The sequence below is a fragment of the Vipera ursinii genome, assembly GCF_947247035.1.
Source record: "Vipera ursinii genome assembly, chromosome: Z".
NCBI lineage: Eukaryota > Metazoa > Chordata > Lepidosauria > Squamata > Viperidae > Vipera > Vipera ursinii.
In genome coordinates this window covers 17,800,974-17,825,516 of record NC_139517.1, presented here as the reverse complement: position 1 = coordinate 17,825,516, position 24,543 = coordinate 17,800,974, and the positions used below count along the sequence as shown (strand labels likewise).

Below are 24,543 nucleotides of genomic sequence, written 5' to 3'. Positions count from 1 at the left end.
TTCTTGTGGATTCTTGAGAAATGAGCTGCAGGCAGCAAGAGACCCGTTGGTTAGAACTCTGTGTGGGTGACTCTTGTGAGATACAGCATGTTCCAAGTGTTTTTCTTCACCGACATGATTCTCCCCTTAGGAAGATATCTCAAAGCAAGATCTTTTTCTTTGATTTTTTGACCCATGCTAGCAAATAACCATCGTAAGCTTTGGAAGAGCAGAGTTGCCCAAGCAAGATTAGTTTCCCATGCTAACTCCTTTTATAAGTTAACTTTATGCAACCTAGTGTGCATGTGAAGGATTGCAATGCACCTAGAAACAAACTGGTTGAATACTTTGGAGTTTGTTACTGAGTAAACTCATCCAGGTTACTAATAAAGGAGAATATTTTTTTAAAATCCCATTTATATCCCGCCCTTCTCCGAAGACTCAGCGCGGCTTACAATCTAAGAAGCACAAATCGATGTGCTTAGCAATAGCCTTCATTCTATGTATATGCCTGCTTATTAGGGCTTTCGCCCCCCCCCCAGCGGCATTATTACAAAGTCAGCTTATTGCCCCCAACAATCTGGGTCCTCATTTTACCTACCTCGGAAGGATGGAAGGCTGAGTCAACCTTGAGCCTGATGGGACTTGAACCTGCAGTAATTGCAGGCAGCTGGTGTTACTTAAGGCGGCATTAGCCCACTGCTCCACTAAGGCTCTTCTTTGTAGCTAAGGGTATTTGAATTTGAATTTGAATTTTATTGAATTTATATACCGGTAGACGTGAAGGATCCTTTGTGGTCTCTGAGCTTGCTTGTTTTCTTGCAGACGTTTCATTACCCAAACTGGATAACATCATCAGTGCTAGACTAGAAAACAAGCAAACTCAGAGAGCACCAAGGACCCCTCACATCCAGGTTAGGTTTCAGACTTTCAGACTTTCTTTCATGGAGATGAGCTAGAAGCATTTTCAGGTAAATCTATGCTGGAAACTAGTCAGGGAGAGAAGCAACCTAGAACTAAGGAGAAACTTCCTGACAGTTAGAACAAATAACCAGTGGAACGACCTGCCTCCAGAAGTGGTGAATGCTCCAACACTGGAAGTTTTTAAGAAGAGACTGGACAGCCATTTGCCTGAAATGGTATAGGGTTTCCTGCCTGAGCAGGGGGTTGGACTAGATGACCTCCAAGGTCCCTTCCAACTTCTTCTTCTTCTTCTTCTTCTTCTTCTTCTTCTTCTTCTTCTTCTTCTTCTTCTTCTTCTTCTTCTTCTTCTTCTTCTTCCTCTTCTTCTTCTTCTTCTTCTTCTTCTTCTTCTTCTTCTTATTATTATTATTATTATTATTATTATTATTATTATTATCAACAGCTAGGATTTAACAGAATAACAGAACTGAAAGGGACCTTGGAGATCTTCTAGTCTAGCTTAAGTAGGAAACCCTGTACTATTTCAGACAAATGAGTTGTCCACTCTCTTCTTAAAAACGTCCATTGTTGGAGAATCCCACAACTTCTGGAGGCAAGTCATTCCGCTGATTCATTATTCTGTCAGGAAATTTCTCCTTAGTTCTAGATTGGTTCTGTCCTTGATTGCTTCAGGTGCTACATTTAGAGGATACCATGTTTCCCCAAAAATAAGACCTGTATTTTTTTTCCGCCTCCAAAAGAGGCATAGGCTCTTATTTTCAAGGGATGTCTTATTTTTTCCGTGCTGCAGGGCTGTTGCTGCCGTCATTGCGACACCTGTTGTGAGGTAGCCACTGCCTCCGCGAGGCACATCCTACCACCATTGCCGCCACCACCGCAAGGCGTGTCCTGCTGCTGTTGCCACTGCCACCGTAAGGCGCATCCTGCCGCCGCTGCCTCCGCTGCAGTGGTGGCAGCAATGTCAGAATGCACCTCGCAGCAGTGTGATGCACCTCATGGTGGCAACAACAGCAACAGGACATGCCTCATGGTGGCCATGGCAGCAGGACGCACCTCACAGCGGCGGCGGTAACAGCGGCAGGACCCGCCTTGCAGTGGTGCGATGTGCCTCGCAGTGGCAGCAACAGCAACAGGACGTGCCTCACGGCAACAACAATAGCAGCACGCTGCACCTCACGGCGGTGGTGATAACAGCGGCGGAACACGCCTTGCGACGGTGCAATGTGCCTCATGGCGGCAGCAACAACAACAAGACACGCCTTGCGGCGGCGGCAGTCAGAGCACAACACCCCACACAGCGGTGGCGGTAGTGGCAGGACATGCCTTGTGGTGATGTGATGTGCCTCGTGGCGGCAGCAACAGGAAGTGCCTTGTGGTGGCGGCAAGAGCAGCAAGTTGTACCTTGCGGTGGCAGAAGCAACAGCGCAACACACCTTGCAGCAGCAGCAGCAGCACAAGGAGCCCTGTGGCACAATAAGTGAGTCTGGGGCACGTGGGGCAGCTCTCCCTCCCCCCACCTCCCCCACCTCCCCCCACCTCACCAGCAAATAAGTAAGGGCTTGTTGTTGGGGTAGGTCTTATTTTCAGGGAAACAGGGTAGGTTGACCCCCTCTTCTTTATGGAAGCCCCTTAGATATTGGAGCATTGCTATTAGCTTTGGGTAAATATACCCAGTTTGCTGAGCTCATTTATCATGGAGCCAAACCCCAAATCATAGTTTAGCATGATGCGTGAGCCCAATCTTTTTTGTTGGGTGCAAAGGACATCATTTTCTGGTGGTAACCCTCATGAAGGTAAATTGGAAAAGCTGTACCGTGTCTTTGGCTTGGTAGTGTCCTCAAGCTTTAGAAATATATAAGATTAGAGGCTGAGGTGCAGCTCTTACCCGGAAGTAGCCCTTCCGATGTAATGGTGCAACTCCCGGAATTCTGAACTGATTTTCAAGCTGGATGGGAATTTTGAGTCCCATAGATCCAACCCACCTCTTAAGGGTGGCTAGATAGAGGAAAGAAAATGAACCCACTGCGGAAGTTGTGAAGTCGTAACGTGTACGATAAAGATCAAACGTTTTCTTGGATCTGTTGACACACAATGGTGTACTCACAGGATTGCTTCAGTCTAAAGGCTGGATCGACTTCTGAATCAAGAACTGAATCCACTACATACATACACTGAACAAGCCAGGTGATGGCAGAGCACAAGGTTGTTAGTGCTTCGTTCCCGTTAGCATACATTTTTCTTTCCACAATGGGACAAATAAATGGATTTTCATCTCATCTTGTATGGAGAAGAGTTAAGGTGTCAAAATCGGGAATTGGCGATCCCTGCTTTGCTGAGCAGGAAGTGGCTTTCATTGCTCGTCAATTGGAGAAACTTCCAAGTGGACTGTACCAGAGCCATGCTAAGGTATGTGGTCCAACACAAAATGTACAAGTTGGCTTTCTAAGCTTGGCTGCTCCATGGCTTCCTTCTGTGCAGAAGTTACGGGGTGGCCAAGACAGAGCTGCCTTTGAAGAACAGCTTTAAATGTGACTTTTGGCCTGCTACCTTCCCTGTCAGAACCACAGGATGAGGTAAAAAGTTAAGAGTGCGGGTTTTTTTTTATAAGGAGCACATAGGAGCAGAACTCTAGAGATCTCAAAAGGAAGATGATTTGTGGAAGGGCCTCACTCATAACCAGAGTAGGCCCATGGGCTGAAAGTTCCCCATGCCTGCCTTGTAACCTGTAAATTAGAATCGTAATTCTTACTTAAACGTACTTTCTAAAGATGCAGAAACAAGAAACAGATCATTCAACAGAGCAGGACAGCAATGAAAGAATCTCGAACAGGTTTGAGTTAAACCTCGTGGCTTTGAAATTGGAGAGTAGAAAATGCCTTGAATATTTTCTCTCTTTACATAACTTTAGGGGTACAGTCTAAACAAGAGGTCAGGGTTAGATCATCCAAAATATTAGTATTGGATGGGAGTTGGAGGCAATAAAGCAGCAGAGGAATTTTTTACAATGATTTGTGCATAAAGATATATTGGGGGGGGGGGGAGAGGTCATTTGTAGGTGCCAGACATAGCAGACATAGTTGCTGCAGCGTTTCATCGGGTAGTGCAAAGTATGACTGTCAATCAGCTCATTACTGCAAAATGCTGTTTAGTGCATGGAATTATTTTGGAAGTTTACCATTCTAATTAAACTTCATAATTAAAAGCTATTCCTTTATTTTAACCTAAAGTTTTTAAGGCCTGGATGATAAAGCTGTGGTCCTTTAAATTTGGTTGAACCTCCTTGTAATCTCTGACTGTTGACTGCCCTGGTTGTGTCTGATGAAAACTGAAGCGCAGGAGAACTTAAAAGGGTTTCCATCTCTGCTTTAGGAGAAATACGTACAACGTAGAATCTTAGAACATAGGGTATATTTAGAGGGAGGATAAGATGCACATTTTGAGCTCCATTGGAAGGAGGATAATTATGTTTTCTAAATGTAATATATTGTTGGATTCAGTAGAACTTAAATTCAAAGCAAACCTGCATAGAGTAAGAGAAAAATGCTATAGGTTAGGTGGGAACAGTTATATAGGGCCCCCGAGATTCTGAATTCCTTGGGATTGCATCACCAAAATTTGTAGTAAATAGCCTTGCTCTAAGGGCATGTCTAATTCTTTTTACCAACAAAATAAGCACTAAAATAGATAGTTTAAACATCCTGAACCCTTTCAAAGCAAGTAATCTGTCCTAGGCGTGTTGATACGATGGCTGTGCTGGGATGAAACACTTTATAAGGTCTCTATCTTTTTTTTTTAAAGGATTTTTCTGAAAGTTTTAACAAGAATGAAAATTAATGCATAAAGTGTAAAAAGAAAAAGAAAAAGGTAGAAGAAAAATAGGAAAGAAAAAAAAAGATAAACTAGTGTCCAGTCATTATACCGGTTATAACTACAAATGTAAATTTACTCTTTTCTGCAAAGTTACATCATGACTCTCTTCTTTCCCTAATCTATCCTATCTAATAGTCAAAACCATAGATCAGAAATTCAAGGTTTCCTGTTTTATGCAAAAAGTCCATAAATGCTTTCCAGTCAGCAGTAGATGTAGATACTGCCTTTTCTCTAATCAAACAGGTCAATTTGGTCATCTCGGCAAGTTCTACCATCTTCCTGGGTCGTTCTCTTTCTAACCACGGATTTAAGGGAAGAACAGTGCCCCGCTATAAACTCATCATGAAGGGTTGCCAGACAAACTGGAGTGTGTGTCTTGGTGGGTGGAACAATGCTTGACTTCTTGCAAATCATCTCTGTAGTTTCCTTCTTTATCTGGAGCAGGGGTGTCAAACTCAATTTCATTGAGGGCCGCATCAGCATTGCGGTTGCCCTCAAGGGGCCAGGTGGGTGTGGCCTGGGTGGGCGTGGCCTACTGGGTGGGCGTGGCTAGAGTGCGTATGGCCTACTGGGTGGGCATGGCCAGCTCTACATCGTTCGCATCAAGGGTGCCTATGGGGGCCTGGGCAGGAGTGGGACAGATCTGAGGGTCTCTGGCAGGAGGAGGGTCTCTGGGCCAGGGCCAAGGCAGTGGGGGCCGTTCCCTCACTGTTTCCAGGATGGCTTCGCGGGCCACACGAAACCACTTCGCGGGCCGGATCCGGCCCCCCGGGCCTTGTGTTTGACATGTCTGATCTGGAGCCTTCTGTGTTTGTGCGCTTTCTCTTGGCTTTCCTCTGTCTTCAGAAGTTGTTGGGGGAAGAGTTAAACTTACCGGACAGCTGCAAAAAACAAATTTGACCATGTAAATACTTAATTTCATTCTGACCTTTGGTCAAACTGTGAAGTGCCAGAGCTAAGCCATGGTATTAGGACATTTCAAAACCTCTTCTGTGTGTTCTTTGAAGGGGGTGGGGAAGAGGGGGAAAAAAAATTTGAGTTAACAGGCTGAACAAAGCAAGGCACTGCTGTGGGGAAGTGTACCAAGCTAGAGTTGGAGACACAACGGCATAGCCCCAGCCTAAATGCTAAAACGTGCCAACTCCAACTGCTCTCCAGCTTTTCACTACCCCCATTTTTTTTAAAAAAAGAAAGAAACGGCAATTACATGCCATTTTAAAATATTTCATGTTTCTATTTTGTTGGGTAATGCTGCGAGAAAGCCACTTTGTTGAAGGGCAGCATATTCATACATAGAATTAAATCAAAAGAAACTTCCCAGGACCTCTCATTATGCCTCCAATGCTCAGCCAACATTCCTGCAACTGGTAACTTTGAGAAAGATTACATGCAACCTTATCATCTCAACTACTGTAATAGGGTCAACAGCTGTCCTGGCTGGGAACGATGGGAGTTTTAATCTGGTGCTGTGGTAAATCAGTCACTTTTCAGCAGCTCTTTATCTACTCCCCAAAATATTTATATAGCCATTTTCGGAGAATTTGAAGCAGCTTGTGTTTGTTTCCTGAATATTGTTTACAACAACCTGTTTTATTACAGTTGGCAGCTGAGAATGAAACTACATTACTTAACCTGGGTGGTCCTTTGCAAGCTAGGCATCCATCCCTGGCATCTTTGGACAGCTGCCAGAGCTTAAGTTTCTCAGTGCAACTCATAACCAGTATTTATTCCAAACTTCCTCCAGGGAAAGAAAAACAAGCTCCTCCCCCCGCATTATTTTTTTTTTTGGTAATGAGTTCAATTAAGCACTTAGTTCAATGTTTCTCAACCTTGGCAAGTTTAAGGTGGGTAGACTTCAACTCCCAGAATCTTGATTCTGGAAGTTGAAGTCCGCCCATCTTAGATACCAAGATGAAGAAATACCGATTTAGGTTTTCCGTGGGAACCTGGAATCACATTATAATCGGGTGTATTTGGAGGTATCAGAGACGGTGTACACTCACTAATCTGACTCAAGGCGCTTGGAGGACACTAACGTCGCATCCTGGATGGTTAGAACATAGAATAATAGAGCTGGAAGGGACCTTGGAGGTCGTCTAGTTCAATCCCCTGCCAAAGCAGGAGACACTATACCATTTCAGACAAATGGTTGTCCAGTCTCTTTTTGAAAGGCTCCAGTGATGGAGCACCCACAACTTCTGAAGGCAAGTTATTCCATTGGTTGATTGGTCTAACTCAGGGGTAGGCAACCTCGGCTCTTTTATGACTCATGGACTTCAACTCCCAGAATTCCTGAGTCAGCTGACTCAGGAATTCTGGGAGTTGAAGTCCATGAGTCATAAAAGAGCCGAGGTTGCCTACCCCTGGTCTAACTGTTAGGAGTTTTCTCCTTAAGTTCTAGGTTGCTTTTCTCCTTGGTTACTTTTCATCCATTATTTCTTGTCTTGCCTTTTGGTGCTTTGGAAAATAGTTTGACCCTTCTTTGTAGGAGCCCCTCAAATATTGGAACACTGCTATCATGTCTCGCCTAGTCCTTCTTTTCACTAGACTAGACATATCCATTTCCTGTCACCGTTCTTAGTATGTTTTAGCATCCAGTCCCCTAATCATTATTGTTGCTCTTCTCTACACTTTTCCAGAGTCTCAACAATTTTTTTTATAGTGTGGTGACCAGAACTGGATGCCGTATTCCATGTTTGGTCTTACTAAAGACCTTACGTTTACTCTTTGTCTCCTTAAAGCTGAATTGATATCCCTGTCCCTCATACTAAATTCTTAAATAATTTTTACTAATTCTACAAAAGGAATTGAGAGAGAACTGCACGCTTTCTCCCATCTTGACTGGATGTCTGTGGTGGAACACATTATTTCAAGCAGGAGAGTTCAATCCTTGGTGTCTTCTGGAAGGCCTAGAAAGTCTGTAGAGATTTGACAGATTAGCTTAGATATTTTCCCTCAATAACCAATATGGTAACTGTCCCTTCTCTTCCTGGCCTCTGAGGCTGCAATTTGACTGATTTGGCAGTTGAATCTCCCTTTAATAGAACTGTATCCTGAACTACATGTGAAGGCAGAAAGCAAGTTTAAGAGCCATGGGTCATTCCCTGTGACATATATTCTCCTGACATCTGTCTCACTTTGCTTAGTGCACCGTTTCCTCACTTTGTAAACTTTAAGATGGATGGACGTCAACTCCCAGAATTCTCCAGGAAGCATTTTATACAGTGCTAAGGAATTCTGGGAGCTGAAGTCCACATATTGGACTTGGTGGAGCAGTGGGCTAATGCCTCCTTAAGTAACACCAGCTGCCTGCAATTAGTGCAGGTTCGCATCCCACCAGGCTCAAGGTTGACTCAGCCTTCCATCCTTCCGAGGTAGGTAAAATGAGGACCCAGATTGTTGGGGGCAATTAAGCTGACTTTGTAATAATGCCGCTGGGGGGGGGCGAAAGCCCTAATAAGCAGGCATATACAAATGAAGGCTACTGCTAAGCTTGTAAGCTGCGCTGAGTCTTCGGAGAAGGGCGGGATATAAATGGAATTTTTTAAAAAAATTAAAGCCACTGAGCTTGGGAAACACTGGTTTAGTGATGGGGCTTGCCCTAAATCCTGAAGACCTGGGTGTGTGCTAAATGTTTTGGGATTGGGCTGGGAATGTTGGGAAATGGAGTTTTACATCTTTTGGAGCCTTAGATGAGTAATGTTAAACTTGACGGATATAAATTCAAAACGGTATCCTGTCTTCAGCAATTACAACCTGGGATCATGTCTCATCACCAAAGTTGGCTTTTTTCCCCTCATTTTTGATTCCTCCAAAAGCATAACCTGTCACCATGAACTGGTATATTTTCTTGCATTGTCAGTTGGCAACCTTGAAATCTTTGAATTTGGAAACAAGAAGATGACTGACTGTACAAGCTTCTGATTAGATTCACACATTGCATTGAGCCAAAGTGTGATACCGTAGGTTTTTGTTCTATATGAGTCAGCCATTTGACTTAATACCAAGTGTGAGGTTAAAAGCATAATTGAAAGCAAATCATAGCTTAGCACAATGTACCCTTCTAAGTAGTGAACTATGCAAATTAGCATGTTAAAAATTAAAGCAAGGGAAGGAGCCCCTGTACATCAAGGCTTTTCAACCAGTGGTACGGGTACCACCTGTGGTACATTGACATCTGGCAGGTGGTACGCGACCATCCTAGAAAAGTGGTAGCGGGGGAGGGGAATGAGCTGAACCAGTGGCAGCATCACACAAGCCTGAGCAAGAGATGACTGGAGCTGCAGGGCTGTCAGGGCTCAGCGGAAATGCCAGGATCAGCACCAGGCTCCAGCTGGAGCTCGGCACTGATCCTGGCGCTTCTGAGCCCAGAAGAAGTGCCAATCAGCTGGAATGTTGCAGCATCTCCAGGCTCTTGTGATTTACATTTAGATGCTTGGCAACTGATTCATATTTATGACGGTCACAGTGTCCCAGGGTCATGTGAAGTGACCAAAACCTGCTGCAACCAACCAGCAGCTGGGGGGGGAAATAAAAACCAAACACCCCCTACCCCACCCCTGCTGCCAATCCTCAACAGAAATGCTGACAACAATTAAAACCTTGGACAAGAGGAAAAGCGCCGCCGGGCGGGCAGGCAGATGTCTTGCTCAGCTGTGGCTTGGGGGGCACTTTTTTCAGTGCCATTGTAACTTCGAACAGTCACTAAGCGAACTGTTGTAAGTTGAGGACTACCTGTACTTCATCACTTTTTCCCTTTTTTTTTGGTCATCAAGTTTTTGACACCTTGCTAGGCGACTGGTGGTGCTTGGATGTTGCCCTATCCTAAAAGTGGTACAATGAGTGAAAAAGTTGAAAAGCCCTGCTGTACATCACTGCAATAAAGCTTATGCTAAACTTTATGGCCCTAAAAACACCAGGCTTGGAAGCAAGCTAGCCACGTGTTGCGTTTTGCATCATGTAGTGCATTTGTGAAGACGGTTCTTCTTCACTCCCATGATTATGGGGAAGGTCAAGCTGCTCCTTGCCGGTTCCCTCATTGTATCTTATTGCCCCCATCTTAAATATTCCATCTTTCCCTATGGCTCCGGGCGAAGGCAACAACATGACGTTCCTCAAACGCAGTGTGGGTGTTTGAATAAGGGCCTTCAGTGCTCCCCTTCTGTTCAGGATCCAGGCGGGGTTTGGGGGTGGGGGGGTCCTTCCTGAATCAATGCTCCATTCATCCACTTTGGCGTCATAGCTGGGGTAAGAGGTGGGAGGGAGAGATGGAATGCAAAGGCAACGTGTGCCAGGAGTTATGGAGGTGCCCTTTGGTTGGGGATCATGAGACAAAATGTGTTGCCAGCCAGCGCTGGTTGGGAAGAGGTTTTCTGCAAAATGCTGCGTTATCTTCTTTGTCTTGTTATGGTGGATGGCAAATTCCCATTGGTTTACATGTAGTCCTCGACTTAACGACCATTCAAGGTTGTTTTAAATCCTGATCATCTCTTTGCTCAGGTTTCTTCTCCCAATGCTTGATAAGGTATTCCTCGTTTAGAAACCATCTCGTTTAGCGACCCTTCGCAGTTACGGCGGTAGTGAAAATGTAAATTTATGACTTTACTACCTTGGCAGGTTTGTAAAGCTGAAGGTCAGAAGCACAGTCCTGGTCTTACTGCTTTTCTTAATGATTAATCCAGTTGTGGTCACTGAAGTAGAACTGCTGTGTGAAATTGATTTTCTGAATGGTTGTATGGAAATACAGCTAGTCCCCAACTTAACAACCACAAGTGAGCCCAGATTTTTTTTTTGCCAGGTGAGACATTTGTTAAGTGAATTTTGCTCCACTTTCCTGCCACAGTGAATCAATGCAGTTGTTAAATTATCGTAGTGAAATGGTTGCTAAGTGAATCTGGCTTCCCTATTGTCTTTACTTGTCAAATGTTCGCAGAAGATAATCACATGACCCCAGGACCCTGCAACCGTCATAAATATGAGTCAGTTGCCAAGCGTCTGATTTTTGACCACGTGACCACAGGGATGCTGCAACGGTCATAAGTGTGAAAAACGGTCATAACTCACTTTTTTCAATACCCTTGTAACTTTGAGCGGTTACTAAATGAACTGTTGTAATTTGAGGACTACCGTAGTTGTACTGTAATTTTACAGGATTGTTTTAGCATATTTGATGTTATACATCAGAGGTGTGAGACTTTTTGAGGGGCGGGCAAAGGCTGCTTTTGGCATCCAGGGATGGAGGGCTCCAAAAATTGGTCAGGACAGGACAAAGTTTTGAGTTTTGCAGAAGTTTGATTGAAATATTAATGTAATTTAAAAAATAAATTATTTTAATACAATTAGATTACTTCCTATCTATTTAATACTTCTTTCTTTCACATTAAAACTTACATTTCAGTAGCAGTTCAGGGGGAGGACACATGTTGTACTCCATTGACCGCTTAAAAAGGTAAAGGTAAAGGTTCCCCTGCACATGCGTGCTAGTCGTTTCCAACTCTAGGGGCCAGTGCTCATCTCCGTTTCAAAGCGGAAGAGCCAGCGCTTGTCCAAGGACGTCTCCGTGGTCATGTGGCCAGCATGACTAGACACCAGAGGCGCACGGAACGCTGTTACCTTCCCACCGTAGTGTTTTTCTACTTGCATTTTTAGGTGGTTTCGAACTGCTAGGTTGGCAGAAGCTGGGATGAGTAACAGGCGCTCACTCTGCTACGCGGCACTCGGGATTTGACCCGCCAAACTGCCGACCTTCTGATCGACAAGCTCAGCGTCCTAACCCACTGAGCCACCGCGTTTTTTTTTAAAAAAATAAATAAATATTTTTTTTTTAAAAAAAAAGTAGGTATAATTTGCAGCAACAGCATTCCTGTAAAATAGAAGCCGTGGTATTTGAAAATTATTCTAATTGCAGCACGGTAGACCTGTAGGGTGTCAAATCATGCTTGCGCTCGACAAAATATGAATTATGCATGGAAACCAACCATAACAAAGAGTTATCATCGGTAACTGAGAAGCTGGAAGCTCCAAATGCCACTTAAGCATGAATCAAAAGTGGCCTGCGAGAGTTAGAATCTCAGATATTTAGAAATGTGGAGGTTCTGGGTTTTAACAACAAAGGGGACAAGTAACCGCAGAACCCTTCTGGCAGCGAAGGGGATGGAATTTCCCATCTCCAAGTTGATAATGTCTGGAAAGAGATGCCAGACACAAGCAGGTGGGTTTGATCCAAAAATAACTGAAGGGAATTAATGGCAAAGGGCCAAACAGAAGGGTTACTTCCCTAGTTTCAATACTTCCATTTTGAGTTTTGGCTCCATTTAAAAGAAGGAGAAAAGATCAATGGGGCATTTAAAAATCTCATGGCAAATGTGTAGATGCAGGAATGAAGGAAAGGATTTTAATTAAAGCAGGCTGGATTGGTTGTAAGTAAGCCTTTCTGCTTCTGCCCTAAAAACTTTTAATTCTGTGCCCCTTCCCACTTTTTCAAATTTTGCTCTGACGTAAAGTAGGGAAGGGAACACAACAGGTTAATACAGATTTCACATAAGGTTGATAGATAGGAGGAGTGCTTTTTTTTGTTTGTTTCCTGAAGATTAGGCTGTAAATGTGAAGAAAATGATTCATAAATTGAGAGGAAGGGGTGGATTTGACAGAGAGGTTTGTGGGGTGCTGGGTTTGTGGGGTGGAAGTAAAGACTTAGCAGGGCACAATATTTTTCCTATTCTCTGGGTTATGCTTAACAGATTTTTTTTTAAAAAAACAAAAAACTTCACTGCTATTAAAACCCAGCAAAGTCTTTGTTAATGAAATGTCCTGACAACAAAATATGTTAGCAAATCTGGCCTGCATATTTTCTACAAGGAAAAAAAATCCACCAATATGAAGGGTAACATTATATTCATGTACTGAATATGCATATCTTCTGGATTTTTTTGCAAAATGGCTAATAAAAGGAATAACTAGAACAATGACTCATTCCTTTAAAAATAGGAATAATTTAACTTGTGGCTTTAAAAAAAACAAAACCCCAGAAACAATAGAAACAAGAATCCAAATTCCATGTCATGCATTGGATTTTGGATGGAATTCAGGATGATGAAGTTCTGATTACAGATATCATAAGCCAGTTTTGTATTTAAGCATTATCTGGTTGCCATAGGTGACAGAAGAATTCTCAGCAGATCAATGATCAGGCTGATGGGAAAAGGTGGTTGCCTTCCATTTGTGGTCTGAAGTTAGAATAAAAAATTCTCATTTATTACAGACCTCCAGCCAGAATCCCCGAGCTTTAAATGACTGATCCCAGTTGGCCAATAAATTCTTTTGCAGATATGGAAACTTCATTTACAAGGCTGTTATAAAAAGTGAGTTCGTATTTCCTGAAGTAGGCCACCGTGGCTTGTTTGATAAACCTGGATTAGGACAATATATTATCCTAGACAGAGAGAAAATGCATTTTTGTTAAGAGATGGAAAAAGAAAGAAGGAATGAAAGGGAAGTGGCCAAACATGAATTCACCAATTGATTGGTTAGGGTTAGAATTACATACAGTAACAAGGGTTAGAAGGGACCTTGGAGGTCTTCTAGTCCAACCCGCTATTTGAGCAGGAGACCTTACACCATTCTGGATAAATGGTTGTCCAATCTCTTGAAAATCTCCAGGGATGGTTACATTTGATACCTTTTGAAAAGCTGAAGACGTATGCTCTGTCTTTCTCAAAAATGGATTGTTTCAAATTGGTGGTCTTGTACTTGTAAGTTCCCCCTAAGCAGAGGTCCCCAAACTTTTGGGCACCAGGGACTGGTTCCACGGAGAGAGGTTTTTCCGTGGACCGGAGGGTGCGTAGTTTTGTATGCTGCCTGCATCTTGCGGATGGGGCTTTGCTTGTTTGCGTAACCCAGTTGCTGGCATGCCACAGCCCGGTACTGGTCCACGGACTGGAGGTTGGGGACCCCTGGCCTAAAGCAGTGTTTCTCAGCCTTGGCAACTTGAAGATGTGTGAACTTCAACTCCCAGAATTCCTCAATCAACATGGCTGGCTGAGGAATTATGGGAGTTGAAACCCACGCTTTCTCTTGTCGCCATGGCTGAGAAACACTACTCTAAAGCATTACATTTATAATATAATCTGGTTGGTGTTTTTTTTTTTTTTTTTTGCAGATTAACATCAAATTCACCGGGGACAATGTCAGAAGGGGATAGACCTAAAAGTGGTCTGAGTTTAGCCAGCAGTACAGCCACCATCTCTTCAGTCTCGATGGGAACAAAGGTGAGGACCTGGAATTGATGGGAACCTGACAAATGAGACATAAAAATGAGTCACCCACCATTTCTTTCACCTATATTTGTTTTTCCCGAGTGTTGTTGGGCTGTTACTCAAGTCTTATTTTCAAAGAACTTCAAAGTAATTGGTTATCTCTTGGGTCAAACACTTGTGCTTTTTAAAAGAACAACACTAGAATCCTATTCCAAGAAAGAAGGGAAGCTTAAAAAAACTTGCATAACAATTTCTAATCCTCAAATATTTACTCTTGTCCTTATATGCCTGCATTAGCTATTGGGGGTATCTTGATGGTTTGAAAAGAAAATCTCACTGACCTTTTTAGTTCCTTAGAAAGATAAAGCACTTTTCAAGGAATAAAGCCACAATATAATCGTCTCCTATGCACCTAGATGCAATTTTAATGGTTTAAACTTCTTATTTAAACCTTGTGATACAGTAATAGCAATTAAAACATCCATTGCTTACTATGAGAAACAGGACACTCCCTTTGGGGCTAAACAACATTATACAAAGCACAGAGAAGGAGTTAATAGTAGTAAGTAAAAAAAACAATGAAGGCAAGAAATGAAGGACAAGAAAATAAAATACGGCTGGGTTCAGACTGTATCCCTCAAGTCCATCCATAAATTTGTGGATTGCCTTTGATTCTTTTAACTTCTCCTTTTGAGGATCTCATCAATTTCACCCAATCAAAACTTATTTTCGTCCACTTCCTTTTGATCCATTCATTTTTTTTCGCAATTAATGGTTGCAACTGATGGATCAACATTTGATCCAAAAAGCACACCTTACACCTGCGGTAAAAAACCCCCAGAAAGAAAAAGTAAGTTTTTTGATACAGTTCTCATTTGTTCTTTGTATATGGCCAACTTCCTTGATGTTTCCTACAATGTTTCACATTTATTTTCAGTTCACATTCATTCCTTTACATTCCAGACAGCCCTCAATGTACGACCACGGTTGAGCCCAAAATTTATGTTGCTAAGTGAGAAATTTGTTAAGTCAGTTTTGCCCCATTTTACAAAGTCACGCTAGGTCTTATTTTCTGGTTAGGTCTTATTTCCGTGGAATTTCTAACTTGGAGATTTTTAATTCCTTGAAAGCCGCAAAAACACCTTTTCCCCCCTGCGGTGGGTCACGGACAGAGACATGGTTTTCTTCACGGAGGATTTTGGTTTAGTTCTTAGCTTTTTAACTAGGATTCTTGGTTTGAACATGGTTCTGGAGGACTGTTTAAGGTCAGTAATGCTGAGCTAAATAGATGGATAGCTCAGTAGAGAGTGTACTCTTTAATATAGTAAGTTTATTTTGCATTTTATCCATTTGTTTCTCCATAGCCACACGTAGCCCGGCCGGTCCGGAAAGTGCACACATTTGGGAAGAGAGCAAACTCCTTCAAGAGAGATCCTAACTCTCCTGTTGTAATGCGTGGCTGGCTTTATAAGCAGGTAAATGGTTTCTGAGAAATGCAGGAGGATGGATAAGCTTTCACGAAATTGAATCCAGGTACTCTTTGGCTTATGACCACAACTGAGCCCAAAATTTCTGTTGCTAAGCGAGACAGTTGTTAAGTGGGCTATGCTCTATTTTACGACCGTTCTTGCCACACTTGTTAAGCGAATAGTTGTAGTTGTTAAGTTAGTCACACAATAAGTGAATCTGGCTTCCGCATTGACTTTGCTTATCAGAAGGAGGTTGCAAAAGGTGACCCCGGGACACGCAACTGCCGTATCGTAAATACACGCCAGTTGCCAAGTGTCTGAATTGTGATCACATGTCTGTGGGGAAGCTACGATGGTCGTAAGGGTGAAAACCAGTCATACGTCACTTTGTTCAGGGCCATTGTAACGGTTACTAAACAAATGGTTGTAAGCTGGGGACTACCGGTACTATTGCTGAACTGTTGTTTTCTTGCTAGCTGGAGTTTGGAAACAGGCTAAAACTGTAGCCAGTTTTAAATTGGGTTTAGCATCATGCAAAAACGAAACAACTCTTCACAATTCCCTTTTAAAACCTCAGGAAAACAAAATGATAAATTCTGATCATGGGTGCGAAATGGCCCCAAATCACTTGATATCATTGCAGAACTCTAGCAGACCTGGGCCCTACAAGGGGTTAAAATTGGGGAATCCTGTTCTACCTGGGTAAAACTTTTGACACGGCTTTGGACTAACCGACCACTTTTTCTTTTCGTTTCTTTCAGGATAGCTCTGGGCTCAAATTGTGGAAGCGGCGCTGGTTTGTCCTTTCCAATTACTGCCTCTTCTACTACAGAGGTAATTTGGATTTTCTTGATTTTTTTTCTCTGTTTCAGTTTCCTTGAGGTGGAAGCAAATCATTTGGAGGTAAGGACCGGTGGTGGGATTCAGCCGGTTCGCACCACTTTGGCAGAACCGGTAGCTAACTTTTTTGGTTGCCCAGGCCCAGAATGGACTTCCGGAAGCGGCATCCACACAGAGAACCGGTGGTTCACCTATTTGAATCCCACCACTGGGTAGGCCTGTTTCGTGGGCCAAGTGTGGCGATGCATCAACAGGCAAAAATCAAAGGCAACATTCCTAAGGACTAGGAACAGAAGTTTAAAAACAGAAAGGCAGGCAGTCCTCGGCTGACGACTGTTCGTTTAGTGACGGTTTGAAGTTGAGAGACGCTGCTGTGAGCGTAACCCGGTTCCTTGAAACAGTCGTGTTGGTGGACAACGGGGAGTTTTCTCCCCATCTGCTCTGAGCAGGAGCCCTGACAAGTTTCTTTCTGTGGGGGTTTTGCGGGGTGTGTTCTAGACAGCCGTGAAGAGATGGTTTTGGGCAGTATCCTCCTCCCCAGCTACGAGATTCGGACAGCTTTCTCCAAGGAGAAGAAGAACCGACGCTTTGTATTCAAGGTCAGGAGGAAGGACCCTCATTTATGCTTTTGTCCCTCCTGTGATGATGGAATTTCTCCTTAATTTATCCATGGTCACCACCATAGAGTCTGACCATCGCCTCAGCTTTAAGCAGCAAGATCTATATGTGGTGAATACGCCTCCATTGTTGGCTCATCTATCTAATACAGGTGGCCTTCGACTTAATGAACGTTCACTTAACCCCAGTGTGAAATTATGACAGACTTCAAAAAAAGCTAGTTAGGACCTTGAAGATACAAATGCTACCACTCCTCCCCCACCCAATCACCTGATTGCATTTGGGGTGATTGACAGCTGGCTCACGTTTTCCAGCAGAAAATAGCAAAAGCCACCGGTTGAATACACTTAATGACCACGGGGGTTTTGTCCTAACGACCACATGAGTTTGCTTTATGAATCATCATAAAAGGGGTACTAAAAATCAAGTCATTTGTTGACCCTCTTCATGACCACAATGATTTTTAATCAAAATTCCAGGCTCATTTCTAGTTGTAAGTTGAGGACTAACTGTATGATATATTGATTTAGAGCAGACTTGTCAAACTCATGACGTCACATGACGTCGCAAAACGTATCGGGACTATTTTGCCATTGCCGGCAATGGGGTGGGCATGGCTTCCAGATGACGCGTCCAGCCCAATGGCCGGCAGTTTGACACCCCTGATTTAGAATCTTTGAGCCTGCTTTTTTTTTCTTTTCAAGGAACTCAAGGGCATGTGTGCATCCAGCTTCTAGCAAAACAGTGCTTCACTTATCCTAGTTTAAAAGCTGTATCAACTAGGATTTCTTGCTCTGCCTGCTAGCAGCTGATCTACAGAGACTTTCAGGCAGAGGAACCAGAACACAGAATAATAGGGTTGGAAGGGACCTTGGCGATCTTCTAGTCCAACCCCCTACTCAATACCATGAGATGCATAGACTGGAAGATATACAAATGGTACCGAATCTAATGCAGGACCTTTTTGTTGTTGTTGTTGTTGGTGTCTCTGAGTCAGTATTGACTCCTGGCTACTACTGCCTAAACAAGTCCCTGCAGCATTTTTGGCAAGGTTTTAGAATTGCTTATTGAAGCTCCTATCCTACCTTTTAGGACAGTGAAACAGCCACATTCGACGGCAGGCAGGGACAAATTGAATGCAAACCTACTCATTATCTTTCACTGCATCTCAGACAAGAGGCTGCCCAGAATGTTTTGCCAGTATAGTTGGCTAGCTTTCTCTAGTAGGTGTCTTCAAAACGATGGATTGCGAAATAGCCATGTGGTGTCTCCTTACTAAGGCAGTCCTGCAACCGTCCTACAGAGCAGCGTTTCTCAACCTTGGCAGCTTGAAGATGTGTGGACTTCAACTCCCAGAATTCCCCAGCCAGCCATGCTAGGGAATTCTGGGAGTTGGAAGTCCTCATATCTTGCAAGTTGCCAAGGTTGAGAAAGGCTGCTACAGAGTATCTTGAAGCTCCCCACAAAATGAAATGAGCAAGAGTCCAGCCACTTACAAAGCAGAGTGACGTTATTTGCTAGGAGTGGTATAGGACAGGGGTCTCCAACCTTGGCAACTTTAAGACTTGTAAACTTCAACTCCCAGAATTCTTTGCTGGCTGAGGAATTCTGGGAGTTGAAGTCCACAAGTCTTAAAGTTGCCAAAGTTGAGGAGCCCTGGTATAGGAAACCAACAATTCCAGCTCTCTCCTTTTCTGCTGGTGTTTGAAGTGTATCTTCTGCCCTCTTGTGGAGACTCCAACCATTACAAGGAACTTCTTTCTCTTTTCTTTTTTCCCATAGGCTGAACACCCTGGCATGCGGACTTACTATTTCAGTGCAGACACCCAGTTGGATATGAATAGCTGGATCTGGGCCATGAACCAGTCATCTGTGGCCGAGTGCAACTGTGGAAACCTGTAAGGGCTGGGTATGGGGACAGACACACAGCCCAGTTGTGAGTGCATTGCCAATTTTGCGTAGTCAGGTGTCTAAGGAGATGGGACATAATGTACCGTAGAAAGTTCTTGAAAGAATAATCCCGTGAAAAGAGAGTGAATGCTATTGAAGTAAGAACTGGACAAGAAAAAAAAGATAGTGGGAGAAGACAAGAGCTGAATTTTATGAGAAAACTGAATTTGTAAGTTGTCCTTGTGGAAGAACTGGGAAGGCATCTTGATGGAGCTGGTCAGACAGGGCAGCATTTGGCTGAAGAGGGAGGGGCTGGACTTCGCACTGGGAATAATGGGCAATGTTATGGAGACCTGGAACAGTCACTCGGATGTATTGGTCTAATGCTTAAGGCACAGGAGACTGTGAGTTCTAGTCCTGCCTTAGGCATGACAGCCAGCTTTGGGGCAATCACCAGGAAACAATGGGTTCTATTCCTGTCTTAGGCATGAAAGTTGGCTGGGTGACTTTGGGGCAATTACCAGGAGACTGTGAGTTCTAGTCCCACCCTAGGCAAGAAAAGCAGCTAGACTTTGGGCCAATCACCAGGATCCTGTGAGTTCTAGTCCTGCCTTAGGCATGACAGCCAGCTTTGGGGCAATCACCAGGAGACTGTGAGTTCTAGTCCCACCTTAGGCAAGAAAAGCAGCTAGACTTCGGGCCAATCGCCAGGAGCCTGTGAGTTCTAGTCTTGACTTAGGCATGAAAGTTGGCTGGGTGACTTTGGGGCAATCACCAGGAGACTGTGAATTCTAGTTCCACCTTAGAAAAGAAAAGCAACTAGACTTTGGGCCAATCACCAATCACCAGGAGCCTGTGAGTTCTAGTCTTGCCTTAAGCATGACAGCCAGCTTTGGGGCAATCACCAGGAGTCTTTGAGTTCTAGTCCCACCTTAGGCAAGAAAAGCAGCTAGACTTCGGGCCAATCACCAATCGCCAGGAGTCTGTGAGTTCTAGTCCCACCTTAGGCAAGAAAAGCAGCTAGACTTTGGGCCAATCACCAATCACCAGGAGTTTGTGAGTTCTAGTCCTGCCTTAGGCATAGAAAATCAACTGGGTGACTTTGGGCCAGCCGCTCACTCTCAGCCTAACACACCTCGCAGAGTTTTTGTTGTGGGGAAAATAGGAGAAGGAAGGTGCATTTGTTTGCCCCTTTTGAGTTATCTGTAAAAAAAAAAAGCAATAAAGGTGGGTTATAAAATAAATACCATAAAATAAAGATGTCCCCTTCTGCCTCCACCTCAGCAACCAAGGGGGTCTCCACAGCCACTCAGTCTCCGCCCACACCAGCTTTGAGGACATCCGGCTCCCCCAGGATGATTGTGCCAAAAGCACCGAGTCGCTGGAAGTTGCCCACCTCTCGGGGATCCAGGAGGCCCAGACCTCCTCATCCGAAAGCCTCCACCTTCCTGACATCCAGAAGGGATCCCCTTGCCTTAAGAGGGCTTCTCTATCCAGTTCGCTCAACGGGAGCTACTGCCGTGAAAAGAAAGAACAGCCGGAACTGAGGTAAGGAGAGGCAAAACCAGATTCGCCGCAGTGGGTGTCGTAGAGGAGGGATGTGTCCAGCCAGAATTCTGGGAGTTGAAGTCCGCCGGTCTTAAAAGTGGCCAAGGTTGGACACATCCCTGCTGTTGTAAAGAGTGGGAAGGATGTAGTAGCAGATGGCTACTCTGGCTCTCCAAAGCCCTTCAGGATCACCAACAATTGACTTTCTCCTTCTCCTTCATCTCCTCTTGGCAGCTCCCTGTCTTCCCAGACCCATGGATGTCCTTCTCCTGTCAGCTGCACCAAGTTCTCTTCCCACCTGCAGACCCCGCTACCGCCTTCCTCTGAAAGCCCACCTCCTCCTCCTCCATCTCGGATGTCTCAGCCTTCTCCTGTGATTTCCCTGCGTTCCTCCCGAGCCTATTCCCTCCCGCTAGCCCCAGCAGCCGACCCCCCCAAGTTGCTGCGGACTCACCCGTCGGACGCGCAGGATGCCTGTTGGAGCCCTCATGATGCCCACCGGAGCCCTCCGCGATCAGCTGTTGCACAGGCTGCCTCGTGTGACGATCTCTCCATCATGAGCTCTCCTAGGAGTCTGCATGCCAACACCCCCATGGGAAGGGTGGATATTGCCCCCAACAAATGCCTGCCCAATAACCCTTATGCTGTTGCATCACCGGCCCACAAAGGCCACTCTCTGACCCCTGCGGACCGGTACGATGTGTTCCCGACTTCTGAGGACTCCTATGCCAGGCGCTACGCTCAAAGTCCTCATCTCCATAGAGTCCAGCCTGTGGGTGAAGATGGCTTGGTCCCTTCAATGGGGAGACCGCAACAAAACAGAGTAAGTGGGAATTTCGGCTTCAGTAAGCACAACAATCCCATTGGAATATTGTTCCTCCTGAGCTTAGACTAGACACGATCCTCCTGGACTTTAGGAAGACCCTGAAGATGTGACTGTAGGACTTCAAACATGGCCCTTTTATGACTTGAAGACTTCAGCTCCCAAACTTCCTCAGCCAGCAGGCTCATGGCTGGCTCAGGAATTCTGGGAGTTGAAGGCCACGAGTCATAAAAGAGCCAAGGTTGCCTACCCCTGGGCTAAACCAGGGCTTTTCAACCAGTGGTACGGGTACCACCTGTGGTACATTGGCACCTGGCAGGTGGTACGCGACCATCCTAGAAAAGTGGTCGCGGGGGAGGGGAAGGAGCTGAACCGGTGGCAGCACCGCACAAGCCTAAGCGAGAGACGGCTGGAGCTGCAGAGCTGTCAGGGCTCAGCGGAAGCGCCAGGATCAGTGCTTCTTCGGTCCTGTCAGGGCTCAGCGGAAGCGCCAGGATCAGCGCCAGGCTCAAGCTGGAACTCGGGGCTGATCCTGGCGCTTCTGCTGAGCCCAGAAGAAGCACTGATCAGCTGGAATGTTGCAGCATCTCCAGGGTCTTGTGAGTTACATTCAGATTTATTTATTTATTTTATTTTATTTTATTACATTTATATACCGCCCTTTCCCTGAGGACTCAGGGCTTGGCAACTGATTCATATTTATGATGGTCACAGTGTCCCAGGGTCATGTGAAGTGACCAAAACCTGCTGCAACCACCCAGCAGACGGGGGGGGGGGGCAGGGGAATAAAAACCAAACACCCCCACCCCATCCCCGCTGCCAATCCTCAACAGAAATGCTCATAGCAATGAAAACCTCGGACAGGAGGAAGAGCGCTGCCGGGCAGGCAGGCAGGTGTCTTGCTCGCCTGTGGCTTGGGGGGCACTTTTTCAGTGCCATTGTAACTTCGAATGGTCACTAAGCAAACTGTTGTAAGTCGAGGACTACCTGTACATCACTTTTTTTCCTTTTGGGCGGGCGGGTGTCATCACGTTTTTGACACCTTGCTAGGCGACTGGTGGTCCTCGGATGTTGCCATATCCTAAAAGTGCTACAGTGGGTGAAAAGGTTGAAAAGCCCCGGGCTAGACAAAGGTCAAACAAGTGGAAATTGAGTCCACAGAAGTAATGGGGGGGGGGACACAGCAAACATCTCAAAAGGAGACCAATCCTAGTTTCTTACACTATAAAAATGAGGAGGGAAGAGCTGTGCCTTTGGATTTTTAAGCTTCTGTTAATGTCATTTTACAGTAAAGATAGCACTTTTTTTTTCTGGAGTACCTCACCAGACTGATGGAGAAAACATTTAAAAAGAGGCGAACTAGCCTATCTCTTCTGGGGATGGCATGGAATTCTGGGAGTTGAAGTCCACAAGCCATAAAAGGGCCACGTTTGAAGACCTCTGCTGTAGGAGATGACCAGGCTCGAGCCCAAGGGAGGGGTCAAACACGTCATCAGTCTCGCCTCCCTTTGCACCCACAAGAGATCTTAAGTCCAGCCCACCTTGAATTCCATTGACTCTCATCCACCGCCAATTCGCTTTGACCATTAGTAGTTCAGATTCATGCAGAGAGCGTTAGCATGCGATAAAGCTTGTATTCATTTGAACCGCCTTGGCTCCTGATTTCCTAAGCTTGTCGGTGATTTTTGCCAACACCTTGGGAGTGGTCTGGTGGCTTTGGAGATTTATTTATTTTTTTCCAATGGTTGAATTGCATGTAAAGTATCCATGAATCTCGCCATTGATCCTTGGGTTTTTTTTATTGTGCTGCTTGTGTTTCTACTGCTGGTTCAGCATGCTCGTATTTTTATTTTTATTGAAGGTAAGATGGGGCCTGTGCACATCAAGTCAACCAACAAATACAACGTTGAATTCACTCTGTAATCTGAGTTTGAACATCTCACAAATGTCTCTCTATCTCTGCCAGTTTACAGAGCGAGCATACCTCTCTCCATCGGTCGGCCCGTCCCGTGCTTTGGTCATGTCTCGGCTTCATGGCCGACTGGTGAGTATCGGAAAGGCAGACATGTATAGCATTTTTCATTTTCAATTTTCCTGCTCTATTGGCTATGCTCCCTCCCATCTGTATCTAGCCTGCAAAATCTAGATATGCTAGGTCTGGAGTATCACATATACCAGGAGTAGGCAACCTTGGCTCTTTGATGACTCGTGGACTTCAACTCCCAGAATTCCTGAGCCAGCCATGCTGAGGGGAAAGGGAGAGGTTTCCAAGCTGAGCCATGCTGGCTCAGGAATTCTGGGAGTTGAAGTCCACGAGTCATCAAAGAGCCAAGGTTGCCTACCCCTGACAAATACAGACAGAATGTGCCCTCTGCATTCATCATGACCAGGACTGTGTGTGGCTTCCTGCATTTTTTTGTGAAAATATTGCATTCTGTGGCTAAGTACGGGTAGTTCTTGACTTACAACAGTTCGTTTAATGACCGTTCAAAGTTGCAATGGCCCTGAGAAAAGTGCCTTAGGACCATTTTTCCACACTTAACGACTGTTGTAGCATCCCCACAGTTACGTGATGTACATTCAGATGCCTGACAACTGACTCACATTTGTGATGGTCTGCAGTGTCCCGGAGTCACATGATCCACTTTTGCGACCTACTGACAAGCAAAGTCAGCAAGGGAAGCCAGATTCCTTTAACAACCGCGTTACTAATTTAAGAACTCCAGTGATTCACTTAACAGATGTGGCGAGGAAAGTCGTACAAATGGGGCAAAGCTTACTTCACAGGTTTCTCACTTAGCAACATAAATTTTGGACTCAGTTGTGGTCGTAAGTTGAGGACTATCTGTAATTCAGCCCCAGCAAAAGCTGAGTTCTCCAGCCCAATTATATAATTGGTATAAAGGTAAAGGTTCCCCCGCACATGCGTGCTAGTTGTTTCCAACTCTAGGGGCCGGTGCTCATCTCCGTTTCAAAGCCGAAGAGCCAGCGCTTGTCATGGTCATGTGGCTGGCATGACTAGACACCAAAGGCGCACGGAACGCTGTTACCTTCCCACCGTAGTGGTCCCTATTTTTCTACTTGCATTTTTACGTGCTTTCGAACTGCTAGGTTGGCAGAAGCTGGGAGGAGTAACAGGCGCTCACTCTGCTATGCGGCACTCGGGATTCGACCCGCCAAACTCCCGACCTTCTGATCGACAAGCTCAGCGTCCTAACCCACTGAGCCACCGCGTCCCTTATAATTGGTATAAATGATGCCAATAAAGCAAAATACAGGTAGTCCTCAACTTATAACCAGTTGCTTAGCAATCATTCTGTGTTGCAAT

General features: G+C 44.9%; 1 protein-coding gene across 1 annotated transcript in view; it reads left to right on the top strand.

Annotated features, from left to right (window-relative positions):
• Window positions 1–13,955: 13,955 nt before the first annotated feature.
• Window positions 13,956–24,543, top strand: part of PLEKHA4 (pleckstrin homology domain containing A4) — a gene marked incomplete at its 5' end in the record, with an annotated part of 39,163 nt that continues 28,575 nt past the window's right edge. Inside the window, 8 exons of the mRNA XM_083378838.1 lie at window positions 13,956–14,039; window positions 15,392–15,502; window positions 16,258–16,330; window positions 16,835–16,935; window positions 18,737–18,852; window positions 20,129–20,392; window positions 20,627–21,215; window positions 23,182–23,259. Coding sequence (XP_083234964.1) covers window positions 13,956–14,039; window positions 15,392–15,502; window positions 16,258–16,330; window positions 16,835–16,935; window positions 18,737–18,852; window positions 20,129–20,392; window positions 20,627–21,215; window positions 23,182–23,259 — 1,416 coding nt within the window. The remainder of the gene's footprint in view (window positions 14,040–15,391; window positions 15,503–16,257; window positions 16,331–16,834; window positions 16,936–18,736; window positions 18,853–20,128; window positions 20,393–20,626; window positions 21,216–23,181; window positions 23,260–24,543) is intronic.